The sequence below is a fragment of the Cynocephalus volans genome, chromosome 7, assembly GCF_027409185.1.
Source record: "Cynocephalus volans isolate mCynVol1 chromosome 7, mCynVol1.pri, whole genome shotgun sequence".
NCBI classification, from domain to species: Eukaryota; Metazoa; Chordata; class Mammalia; order Dermoptera; family Cynocephalidae; genus Cynocephalus; species Cynocephalus volans.
Window position 1 is genome coordinate 16,824,837 of NC_084466.1, and position 12,630 is coordinate 16,837,466.

A 12,630-nucleotide genomic window follows, 5' to 3' on the forward strand; every position below is an offset into this window, starting at 1 on the left:
ACAATATTTAGCACAGTGCCATAATCTTAGAAAACTGAATTACACTCGAGTCCTTGTTTCAATTCAAAGCAGCATAAAAGTATTAAATATATGGTACAACCTATAAGTTGTGCTAAACAATTAGAAGAGAGAGAAATAACTGAGGAAGGAATGTTTAGGAAAAGTATATTAGAATCCACTGAGGTCTGTAGTGTGAAAAAGTTTGTGGTTATTCAACTTGTGACCCCTCAAAAATCACGTTATTGAGCCAGCATTCCATTGGGAGTATATTGTGTTCTTTAAATGACTTAGCCTTAGAATAATTTGAACAAATTACGTGAATTATAAAATCTCCTTAAAACTATTTTATATGAGCAAATTGCTTTATTTGAATTACATAATTTGAAAAGATACTCTCAGGAGAGAGAGGGAATATAAGATCAAAATAATGATTAAAATATACAAAATTTACTGATATGTGACACTAAGCAAATAGCAAATAATAAAAGTTCGTCCAGCCATATCAGTGATTATATTAAGTATGAGTAGATTAAACTTAAGCATACAAGAAGAATGGATATAAAAATACAGAAAATTATGCACAAGGCATATATTCAACAAATGAAACCTAAGGTAATCATAAAATATTAGGGGAAATAAACCTTATGAAAAAGTACTAGAGTTATTTGTAGCTAATAAAATAGCTTCAAAACCAACAATGCAAAATTTGATAGTAAGGGAGAGAAATGGACAAATCCACCAATACATTAGGTTATTTCAACATTTCTTTCTCAATTATTGATAGGTGAAACAAAGAAGAAATAAGTAAAGATATATAAGATTTGAGTAATACAATTAACGAAATTAATTTACAAGGCAAATATAAAATCCAGCCAGCAATCAGAATGAGGTAATTTTACAATTTAAACAGAAAAGGAAAATATAAGTCTTTTAGTTAGAAAAGAAGGGCTTAAAAGTACTGATTAACCATTCAGAAATGAAAAAATCATTTTTTAAAAGCAGAAGTAAAGAAGTAATAAAATAAGAGTAGACATTAATGAACTAGGAAGGAAAAATATAATTGAGAGGATCAAGAATGCCAAAATTTGGTACTCTAGACAGATAAAATTGACAATTCATCATGAAGACTGGGTTCTGAATGAGCATACCAGAGATAGGAGGTAGAAAATACCAACTTTCTAAGGCCTGGGCTGAGAAACAAACACATCATTTCTTTCGGTGTGCTCTGTTGTATTCCACTGGTCAACCCACCCCTCAGTGGAAAGACCATTGAAGAATTTGGAGAACATGTTTTAAAACCTGTACAGCAAGTTCTACCAAATGTTGAAATGAACAATCATTTCAATCTTTAAAGTCTGTTTTAGAGAATAGAAAAAGAGGAAACATGTCCTAAATCACTCTATGAACCTTGCATAACGTGTGTCAAAGCCTGACAAAAACAGAAAAGAAAAAATTACAGACTGTTCTCTCTTAGGAACATAGATGCCAAAATCCTAAATAAAACATTAGCAAAGCAAATCTAGCAGTTATATAAAAGATAATCCATCATAATTAATTTGAGATTATTTAAGGTGAAATATTAAAGAGGTATTTGAAAATTTGAAGAACCTGTGAATATATTTCATTATCAGTACAGAAGTTACATAGAAAACATTTGAGAAAATCTAAACCTTTTTCATGATTAAAAAAAAAAAAGAGTATAGCAAACTAATATGTAAGGGAATTTCCTTAATTGATAAAAGGACATTTTAATGGTAAAATGAGAAAAGCATTGTTTTCAAACTTGGAAAAAGATAAGATACCCAGTGTCAAAACTTCAAGTATTGTCTTCAAGGTCCAGTCTGTGCAATAAGACAAGAAAAATAAATAATAATTTAAAATATTGAAAAGAAAAAAAGCAGATTGTTATTTACAATTATCGGCTTGTCTACACAGGAAACCCAAAAGAATTCATTGATTGTTAGATTTGTTAAAGGAGTTTAGTAAGGTAACTGGATATGAGATGTGTATTCAATAATCAGGTGCATTTTTCTTTTCCAACAACAAATATTAGTTAATTACTTTATTCATCAGTTTTATTTAGTGCCTACTACATGCCAGGCTCTGTTCTAGGTGCTGGGTTGTATTAAAATATATAGACAAGGATCCTAACCCTCATGAGAGCATATATTCCAGAGATTGAAAATGTACTTTCTGTAATGACTACGTTCACAATAAGAGCAAATAAAAGATACTTAGGAATAAATGGGAAAAAGATGACTTTTGTGGAGAAAATTTTAAGTCATAGAAAGCCATTAAAGATGACCTAAACAAATGAAAAGCTCTACAATGTATATCAGTAGAAGTATTTCACTTCATAATTATGTTGTTTTCTGCGGTTGATTTGTAAATTCGTGCAGTTCCAACCAGTCTAATCATTTTGTGTGTGTGTGTGTGTGTGTGTGTGTGTGTGTGGAACTTGATGTGCTTGTTTTAAAATTTATATGGAAGATTCAGACCCAAAATAGCTCAGACTCTCTTGAAGGAGAGCATAGTGATGGGACATTCCATACTAGATAATAAGATGTGTAGAGCTTGTAGTATTGGTTTAAGGGAAAGATGTATCCACCAAAAGAACATACGGGGACTGCAAAACTGAAGAACTCAGAAGTGACATTACCTTAAGTGTAAATAGACTTTCAACAACTGGTGGTTGGACAATTTGCTGTACCAGCGCAAACAAATAAGACCTCACACATTATGTAAAAATCATTTCACTTAGCTTAAAAACTTAAGGGAATGATAAACACAAATTCATGATAATGCTTGCATCTGGGAACACAGGGAAATGAGAGTCAGAAAGAGTTTGTACGTTACAGTATTGGTGATGTTCCATTTATGTTACATTGTTTGCTCGTGGAGATTTTTCATTTTATTATTTACACCTCACAACATATTCTCCTTTTTTATTATGTATATATTTGTTTGCCTACCCAGTTACATAAGAATTTTTAAAATTAAAAAAATGTATAAGAAGATTGAATTCTTATATGTCTGAGTACCTTAGACAAGACATTCTGGCTACCTTATTTTATAGGAGTAACTAATGTTTTCAAATGTGGTTAGTAAATAACTGATCATGGTGACTTTTCATATGTAACTTTTTTCTTTATTCAAAATTTCATTTTTGTAATCCCTGTTTATGTTTTACTGTGATTATAGTATGTTCTACTTGTTCTACCTCCCTAAATTGAGAAGCTTATAAAACTAGATGAGAAGTTTCAAAAAACTCAACTCTGCAGTTCAGTTACAGACCTGTGCCTCTTTTTAAAGGAATAGGTTACAGTTTACAATGATAAAGGAGAACAAAGGGTACTAGTTCCTTAGTATGAGGAGGACTATTATATGGGGGACCTGTCAGCTATAATTTTGTCTCTGGCAATATAATTTAAGTGAATTGGGACTATATAAATATTCCTAATTGATATATCAAAATGCTGCCTAATGGTGATTGTTCATTTTGGTGGCTGGCCAGTGCAGGAATCCGAACCCTTGACCTTGGTGTTATCAACACCAAGCTGTAACCAACTGAGCTAACCAGCCAGCTTGACATTTGTACTTACTAGCTGTTCCTTCTGCTGGTAAGGTTCTTTCCCTAGAATTCTAAATTTTAGTTCATGTTCATATTTATGTCTCAGCTCAGTCATCTGCTCAGATTTGCCTTCTCTCTTGATGCAAAGCCTAGAACAACACTTGGGTCATAGTAGAGGATTTATAACTATTGCTAGTATTTATAACTATACTTATTAAAAACTAGTATTACTAGTATTTATAACTATACTCATTAAAGGGAGAAATGAAAAAAATGAGAGGAGTAACAGTTTACATTCTGTAAGTGTATTTAGAACATTTGAGACTGGGGAAGAGTGGGGGTGCAGAGAAAATCTAGTGAAGGTATGTACTGAAGAGCAATCAGAAATGAAAATAAAACATTTCTAAAATAAGTCATTTGAAAATATTTTACACATATCATTTCGAAGTAAGGTAATCATTATTTTATTAAGAATCAGTGTCTGGTTTGATCAAAATAGAATATAACATCAATTTATGATATTTTGAAAGTTATAGAATATTTAAAATAACATTTTTAGTAGAATATGATCTATTGTGTGGTTAAAATGATTTGTCTGTATGTAGTATGTGTAAGTATTTAGTTTGCTTAGAATTTACAGATACAAAATATGTTTTTTATTTTACAAATCTATCTGCCTGCTAAGTGAAAGAAAGAAAACTAATTGCTATAAGAGGAAAATTAATTATAATATCTCTGTTTCCACAGATGTACAAAAAAGTGAAGGGTCAAAATATACTCACTGTGGACAATGTTAAGAGTGTTCTCCAAAATAAATTTCCTCATGTTAATATTTGGGATATTTTGGGAATTGATTCTAAATATGATAAAGAAAGAAAAGTAAGTTGTGACATTATGTTAAGTGAAATAAACCATGCAGAAAAGCCAAATATCACATGATCTCACTCATATGTGGAATATAAAAAAGTGGAACTTATAGAAACAGAGTAAAATGGTGGTTACCAGGGGCCGAGGGGTTGGGGGTTTGGGGAGATGTTGGTCAAAGGACACAAAATTTAATTTAAACCTGAGGAGTAAGTTGAAGAGATCTGCTGTACCTCATGGTGACTATAGTTAATAACAACATATTGTATACTTGAAAATTATTAAGAGAGTAGATTTTAAGGGTTCTCACCATAAAAAAATAAGTACGTAGGTAATGCATATATTAGTTAGCTTGATTTAGCCATTCCACATGTATGCATGTATCAAAACATCATGTTGTACATCATAAATATATGCCAATTTTACTTGTCAGTTAGAAAGGTGAACAATTGTAGCCTCAACCTAGAAGATTCAGAAAAAAAAAAAACAAAAAGGCAACGAGACAAATTCCCAAAGAGAAAGAGTAATAGCACAAAGAAATTCCCAAAATTGACAGATATAAGTCTTCATTGGAAAGGACCCACCAAATAAATGAAGCCCTGATTTCCTTTCAGCAACTTAGCTAGAGCTCAATAAGGAGGAAAGATGAGAGACTGGAATTTGACAATCACAACCGGAAGCTACTATGGTGGGTGATCCAGCTAAGCCCACAGTTGAATGAAAGAGGAATGCTAGAGAGTAGGAATAAGGAATACTTTACTGAAAAAGTGATATTTAAGCTGAGTCAGGAAGCAGGAGGAAGAGTTAGACAAAATTTATGACACAGAACAGCTAGTTAGGAAAAATAAGTTCTATTGATGTACTGTCTGTAAACATATAATTAACATTACTTGACTGCTTGTTATCAAATGGCTAGAAGAGAGATCGAATATCTTCACAAATGTTTACATTTTGTAATGATGAATATACTAATTATCCTGATTTGATCATCACACATTGTACACAGGTATTGTTATTCAACTCTATATCCCACAAATATGTATAATCAATTATGTTTCAATAAAAAAGAAAACAAGATGGCAAGAGATTAACATTCCATCCAGACAGAGAAAAATGTTAAGAGGTCCTGAGATCTCAACGAACTAAGAGAAGCTGGTGTTGCTGCTGTATAGATTTGCAGGCATGTGTTGTGTTTGTGTTATGGGATAAAGTTCATGAGATGAGGCTGGAGAGGTAAGCAAGGAGCCCCATTGCACGGGGGGGTCTTATGAACGGTATTTACTGTAAATTCAGAACAGTAGAAGACCTTGGCAACAGTAAAAAACCTGAAAGGTATTGCAGTGAAGTGACAGTGACAGGTATTTTTTTTGAAAGAGCATCCTCTGTTGTTGAGAATGGATTGTGGGAAAAGGTGCTTGTGGTCATATGGATTGGAAAATGTATAGGTGAGAGACTTGAGATGGGCTAGTAGGCTTTAGGAAGAAGTTGAGGTAGAGAAAATTGGACAGAAGTTATTTGAGAAGTACTATCCAGGACCTGCTGTTGGACTGGATAGGATAGAGAGGAGATTAGAAATTATCAAGGATAACTCCCAGGGTTCAGTTAAACAACTAACTGAGAGGGTCGTGATGCCATTGCCAAGATGGAAAGATGGTGGAGAAAAATATTAGGAGATAAGATCAGGAGTAGGATTTTTCATAAATACAATTTGAGGTGCCTATGAGACTTCCAGAGGAAATGTGAAACAAGAGATCGGATATGTGAGAGTACTTCAAAAAGTTCATGGAAAAAATGGCATTAAAAGATAATACTAATCTTTCCATGAACTTTTTGAAGTGCCCTCATATATTTATATTCTGTAGCTCAGAAGACAGGTGTAGACTAAAAGTATAAAATTCAGTGTTATTGGCTTACATGTGGTGACCAAACCTTTTGGAATGGAAAGGTTGCCTAATTGCAGATCATTGAGTAAGAGCAGAAGAGGGCCTGTATGTGTAACAGGGATATCTTTCTTGAGATCCAAACCCATGAATTCAACTGCTTAGTGGATTATGTGTAAGGATCTTCAGTAAAAAGAATCTAAAACCAAGCCCACCATCTTTCTTGTTACCCCAAACCTTTTTTTCTTTATGCACTGTCCTAGAGAGTAAGTAGTGTCATTGTTCACCCAGACCACCTTGCCGGAAGCCTGATGGTCATCCTAAACTCCTCCCTTTCCCTCACACCTTCCCAAACAATAGGCATCAAGTTTCGTCAATTTTACTTGTTAAATATTTCAGAAACTGCCTCATTTTCCCCTTGCCCATTACTACTGATCTTCGTTCTGGGCCTTGTTTTTTCTTTCCCATGCTACTCCAGTAGTCCCTGACCCACAGTCTCCAGTGTGTGCTCTTTCTTCACAATGTTGCCATTGTGTTTTTATTTTTATAAGTAAGCAAATCTGATCATATTATTTGTACTGAACCCACTTCCTATATGGAACCGACCATGACCTTCTTGGTACCTTTGGGTACTTGTTTTTAATGTATCCATCTCTCCCTCTTTAAACTGTAAGTTTCTTTAGGATAATGTTCTCATATGTATGCATTTATAAGCCTGATACATACATAGTAGGTGCCCAATAAATACAGAGATGGTATGTGTCGTGGTTAAGAGTTCAGACTCTTGGTCAGACAGATCTGGGTACAAATTTGATTCCAAAACAGCAGCTATGTGACATTGGAAGTGATTTAGTCTTTCCGTATCTGCTTTATCATCTGTGAAATGGATGTAATAGTAGTACTTAGCTTCCTACAGTATTTGTGAGAATGTTGGCAATAATTATAATATTTAGTGTTGAATATCAAGTGAATAAATTATTTAGTGATCATCACTCGGAAGATAAAATCCAAATGTTGAGGACCTTTATGATTTTGCCTCTACCTAAACCCCTCTGACCTCTTATCTGACAACTCTCCCTGCATAACACACCCCGCAAACACAGAAAATTTACTTGACATTGCCTAAATATGCCCTTTTCTCACTTCCCTTCCAGTCCTTGCTATGCTATCAATTCACCTGGAATGTCTTTCTCCGCTTTATTTCCCTGACAAATATTTATTCATCCATTAAGGCTTTCAGTTTCACTCCCTAACAGAAGCCTTCTCTGGTCCCTTTATCTGCATACTCAGGCTTGGTTAGATGCTTCTCTTCTGGACCCCCATAGAACCTTGTATATGGCTCTATTTTGTTTGAATATATGAAAGCCCCTTGAGGGAAGACTTTAGTGGTGTGATTCAATAAATGTTTGTTGAACAAATGAATACAGAGATAAATAAGTCTCTCATGCATATAAATGTTTTTTCTTTGAGTAAATGTTATAGTTTATGTCAAGGGTCAGCAAGCCCACCCACTGCTTGTTTTTGTAGATAAAGTATTTTGGGGACACAGCTCTGCTCATTCATTCATGTGTTGTTCGTGACTATTTTTGCATTATAACATCAGAGATGAGTTGTTGCAACAGAGATCAGATAGTCCATAAAGCCTAAAATATTTACTGTTTGGCCCTTTACAGAAAAAGTTTTGACTCCTGCTGTATGTAGGTAAATTACTTTCCTGTAAATAATGCTTGGAAAAGACAGATAAAATTAGCAAAATAGACCTTTTTTGCTATGACATATAAAAATGTGTGGTAATGTCACTTTCTTTTTCTTATGTATTTCTTTTTCAAATAGTTATATTTTGTTTAACATTCTGATATTTTTTAACTGAATAGGCTGGAGCAAACTTTTATAAGATGACTGGCCTGGGTCCTTTGCCTCAAGCTCTTTATAATGGTGAACCCTTTAGCCATGAAGAAATGAATATTAAAGAACTAGAAATGGCTGTTCTTCAAAAAATGATGGATGCATCTGAATATTTACAACAAGAATTTTTAATGGTAGGTAAGCATTTATGAGAAAATACATAATGATATTCATAAATAATATTTTTTATTTAAAATTTCTTTTAATTGCAAAAGTTAATTTGGTAAACATTTTTATCCTGATCATTTAGTAGTAATCTAAAAAATAATACTTAATTACATTTATCTTGTGCATAATTATATCTAAAAATTGCTTAAATGAAAAGAAAATTCTAACTTTTACAAGAAAATTTATAGCAGTAATTCTGAATTGCAGATTACTTGTCTTATTTTAGATTAATCATTAAATATATTATCTGTATAATTTTAAAACATATCCTCATATCCTTATAACTTCAAAAAGTTCGTGGAGAAATAGTTAAAAGATATAATACAAATCATTTCATGAACTTTTTGAAGTACCTCTGTATGCATATAAAAATTGCTTATATCATCTAAATTATATTTTTGTTATTTTAGGACACATTAAATGATCAAACAGAGGCAATTGATTTTCTAATGGATAAGGATAATGTTGTGCCCCGTATAAATTCTTTGATTTTGCACAGTAAATATCAGTACCTTAATTTAATATCTACATCAGGTAAAATGTTCCTCCATATACTGTTCTACAAATGCTTATTGAGTTTTGAATACTTTATTAATTCATCATTTAACATTTAATATGAATTTTTTCAGTAACTGCTGATGTTGAAGATTTTTCTACTTTCTTTTTCTTGGATTCACAAGATAAGAGTGCTGTAATTGCAAAGAACATGTATTATTTGACCCCGGAAGGTAATAAGCATGTTTTATTTTCCTGAATTTTTTCCTAAAATAATAAAAACTGGTAATTTTACTAAAGCGGTTGCATAATAAATTATAATATGTTGCTATTTTTGACCAGAGGCCTGGATTTCAATTTTAGGTTTTGTAATTTGTTAGGATTTAATTATTGTGCTCAGAAAATGATGCCTCCTATCCTAAGTAATCATATAAGCAGAAGGGGTTCATCTTGGTTTTTTGCATTTTTTTAAAGTAAGCTATTCCATTTTCATTTTGTAAAGAAAGGAACAAAACCTTTTCAAGACTTTGTAAATCGATATCTTATAATGCATGAATAGAAGTACAATTCCCAGATCAGAGGAGATAATAATTCTTCTGCATTCTGATTAAACAACATCTGAATGTTTTGTTTAAGTTGGGAGTCATAATTAGAGGAGCGGAGACCAAGACAGTAACACATTTGGAAATAAGGATTTGGCTTAAACAGAGAACTCTGCAGTGGGACCACAGCTTGTTAGGGTACAGTTCTTCAGATAGATGAAGATAATTAGAATTTGTTTGGTTTTTGTTTTGCTTTGTTTCATTTGCCCTGGTTTGTTCTAGAGATAAAAATGAAAGCAATAAGTGAAAGATAAAAGAAGGCTCATTTTGGTCGCAGTATATAAGTGGTAACTTTCTAACAGAGTGATCTAAAGATAGAATGAACTATGCTGTGAGGAGTAAGTTTTATATATAAGAGAGATTTAAAGCAAAGACCACACAAGTTTTTGAGAATGCTGCTGATTGAATCCAAATGTTGATCAGGTGGCCCCTGGATTACTTTGTAACAGATTCTGTGACTTTATGTCTATTTACAAGAAATCCAACAAGTAATAAAGTATAATGCAGTTCCATCTTATGGTGGACTGTGGCCCTGAATGTGTCAAGTCAAGGCGAAAGGAGACAGAGAAATAGAGAAGAAAAAATAGAAACATTTTCAGGTTCTGGATTGTATTTCAAAAATGCCTTTGGGTATCAGAATAAGTTAGCCTATAATTAGTGCTCTTTGGTTAAATCTACTGCAATTTAAAAGAATATTAGCTGAGAAACTAATATCCTCTTATTTGTATTTATCTAAATTTGTAAAGAAATAATACAGTTTTGAGAAACTTAGCACTTTTGAAATATTTTTCAGTTTTCTAGCTGTGAAGGTGAAAGTGCTGACATTAAGAAGGCATCAGTATTCTTTACCTTCTTTGAAGATAATGTGTTACGGCCTTACTCTTAAGTTGCATCTCAGGATTGCAGGTGGAATCGGTGCCATCATTCCTGTTACATTTTTTTCTTTTATTATTCAAAGCCAGTTTTTGTATAATTAGATAGTACTGACTATGGTAATTTCAGTCTATTCAGGAGTAAGTTTTTGGAATACCAAATTTTTACAATTATTTTATCTAAATAAAATGGTCTAAAGGACCATTTTTTCCATATGTTTTAATGATGGCCAGACAAGTATCATTTCAAGAGTTATATGCTAATACTGGATAAAATTAAACACGTTTAACTGTGAGTTCAGAATTAAAAATGGTTTCTTCCTATGGATTTCAATTTTTTCTAGAAAGAGTACTGTATCAGTGTTGATGGAACAAGATGTTATGAATTAGATCAAGTTAATAATAGCCAGACACTTTGAAATAAATAAATTATAAGCTAATAAAATATTACTGTTTTCTGTCTCTCCTAATAAGCTTGTGTCTCATTTTACATATATGTGGGGTATAAGATATATATCCCACATATATGTAAAACAGATGATTGCTGACATCACTCTCCCACAACAAGAGATCAACTTCCAACTATTAAAACACAAAAACTGCCATCCTGAAACCACTGGAACTCAGGGAGGGGGGATGGGGTCTGGGGGAGGGGGTGGCTGGGGAAAGGAGGAGAGACAGCCTCTGAGTCCATGAAGGTGTGGAAGGTAATGGCAAGTGGAAGGAGGGATCACTCCAGTCAGCCCCAGTCCCAATCACTTCCTGGGCTGGTGTGGCACAGCACACAGAGCAGCTACCTGGAGATGACAAAGCCACAGCAGCACCTTTTTCATGAAGCTACTTGAAGTCTGCAGAGGAGAAGGATGCCATGATGACTGGCAAAATAAAAATATCATTTTGAAGTGCCCCATCCCATTTCCCAGCCAGCAAAGCTACCCAAAAGTTTCCCCTGCACCCACATAGGAGGGAGGGGCCATAGCAAACAGGAGGAAGGAATCACTTCAGAAAGTCCCATCTCCCACCTTCATGACCATCATAGCACGTTATACTGAGAGGGCCCACTGGACCTGCTGTCTCAGACATGAGAGAAGAGAGTAAGAGGTGGGTGTCTGATTTGCACAGAGGTCTGTGAGTCTTTTTGGTGGACTTATCTGGGGTTTGCCCCACAGGAAACGTTTAGAGTACAGGGGGTGGGAGGTGGACTGACCTACCAGGAGAGCACTGAGGCACGATGCTGGCAGCTGATCTGCCTCCTGATCAGGAGGGATGCCACACAGTGGACAGCAGTCAGAGCAACAGAACTTTAGGGGAAGTAGTTTGTGGGAAAGACTCAGTCCTGGACCAGACTAAAGGACAAACCTAACAAGATAGTAACAAATACAACGACTGACTATATGAGAGATGGGCAATATTAAAAGATGTAACTTGAAGCAACAAAATGTGAGCGAGGGAAGTGGGGAATGACATCAAAGCATAGAGTTGGCTTTAGTTATTTCTTTTTCCTTAGCATTCAAAGTTAGGTTGTTATTAGTCTAAAATCATCTAACTATAACATATCTTTTGTAAGAGCCATGGTAAATATAACACAAAGACCTATAATAAAAATAAATAGTAAGAAATCAAAATATACTACTACAGAAAACCACTTAGTAACAAAGGGAGACATTAAGACCAGAAAAATGAAAAAAAAGGTCAAAAAATACACAGAAAAAGTAACAGAATGGCAATAACAAGTTTCTGTATACCAATAATAACTCTAAATGTGTACAGATTAAATTCCCCAATTAAAAGACACAGAGTGGCTAAATGGATTATAAAACCAACAATATGTGGCCTACAGGAAACTTACTTCTTCACCTATAAAGACACATCAACTGAAAGTGAAGGGATGGAAAAAGATATTTCATCCATATGGAAAAAAGAACAGAGAAGGGGTAGCTCTACTTAGATAAAATAGACTTCAAGTCAAGGAAAGTAAAGAAAAGAGAAGGAATGTCATCATGTAACAGTAAAGGGATCAATTCAACAAGAGGATGTAGTAATTCTAAATATATATACACCCAAAACCCAAGCACCCAGATATATAAAGAAAATACTTTTAGACCTAATAGAAGATACAGACTCCGACAATGCGATACTTGGGCACATAAATACCCCACTTCAAGCAGATCATCCAGACAGAAAATTCACCCAGAAACATCAGAGTTAATCTCCACTCTAGGCTCATTGGACCTAACAGATATTTATTGAACATTCAGACAACTGCAGAATTC

The 12,630-nt window shown here is 33.8% G+C and overlaps 1 protein-coding gene across 1 annotated transcript in view; it reads left to right on the top strand.

Annotated features, from left to right (window-relative positions):
* Positions 1 to 12,630, top strand: part of UGGT2 (UDP-glucose glycoprotein glucosyltransferase 2) — a 187,900-nt gene that overhangs the window by 72,572 nt on the left and 102,698 nt on the right. The window contains exons 16-19 of the mRNA XM_063101517.1: positions 4,319 to 4,450; positions 8,190 to 8,354; positions 8,799 to 8,922; positions 9,018 to 9,116. Coding sequence (XP_062957587.1) covers positions 4,319 to 4,450; positions 8,190 to 8,354; positions 8,799 to 8,922; positions 9,018 to 9,116 — 520 coding nt within the window. The remainder of the gene's footprint in view (positions 1 to 4,318; positions 4,451 to 8,189; positions 8,355 to 8,798; positions 8,923 to 9,017; positions 9,117 to 12,630) is intronic.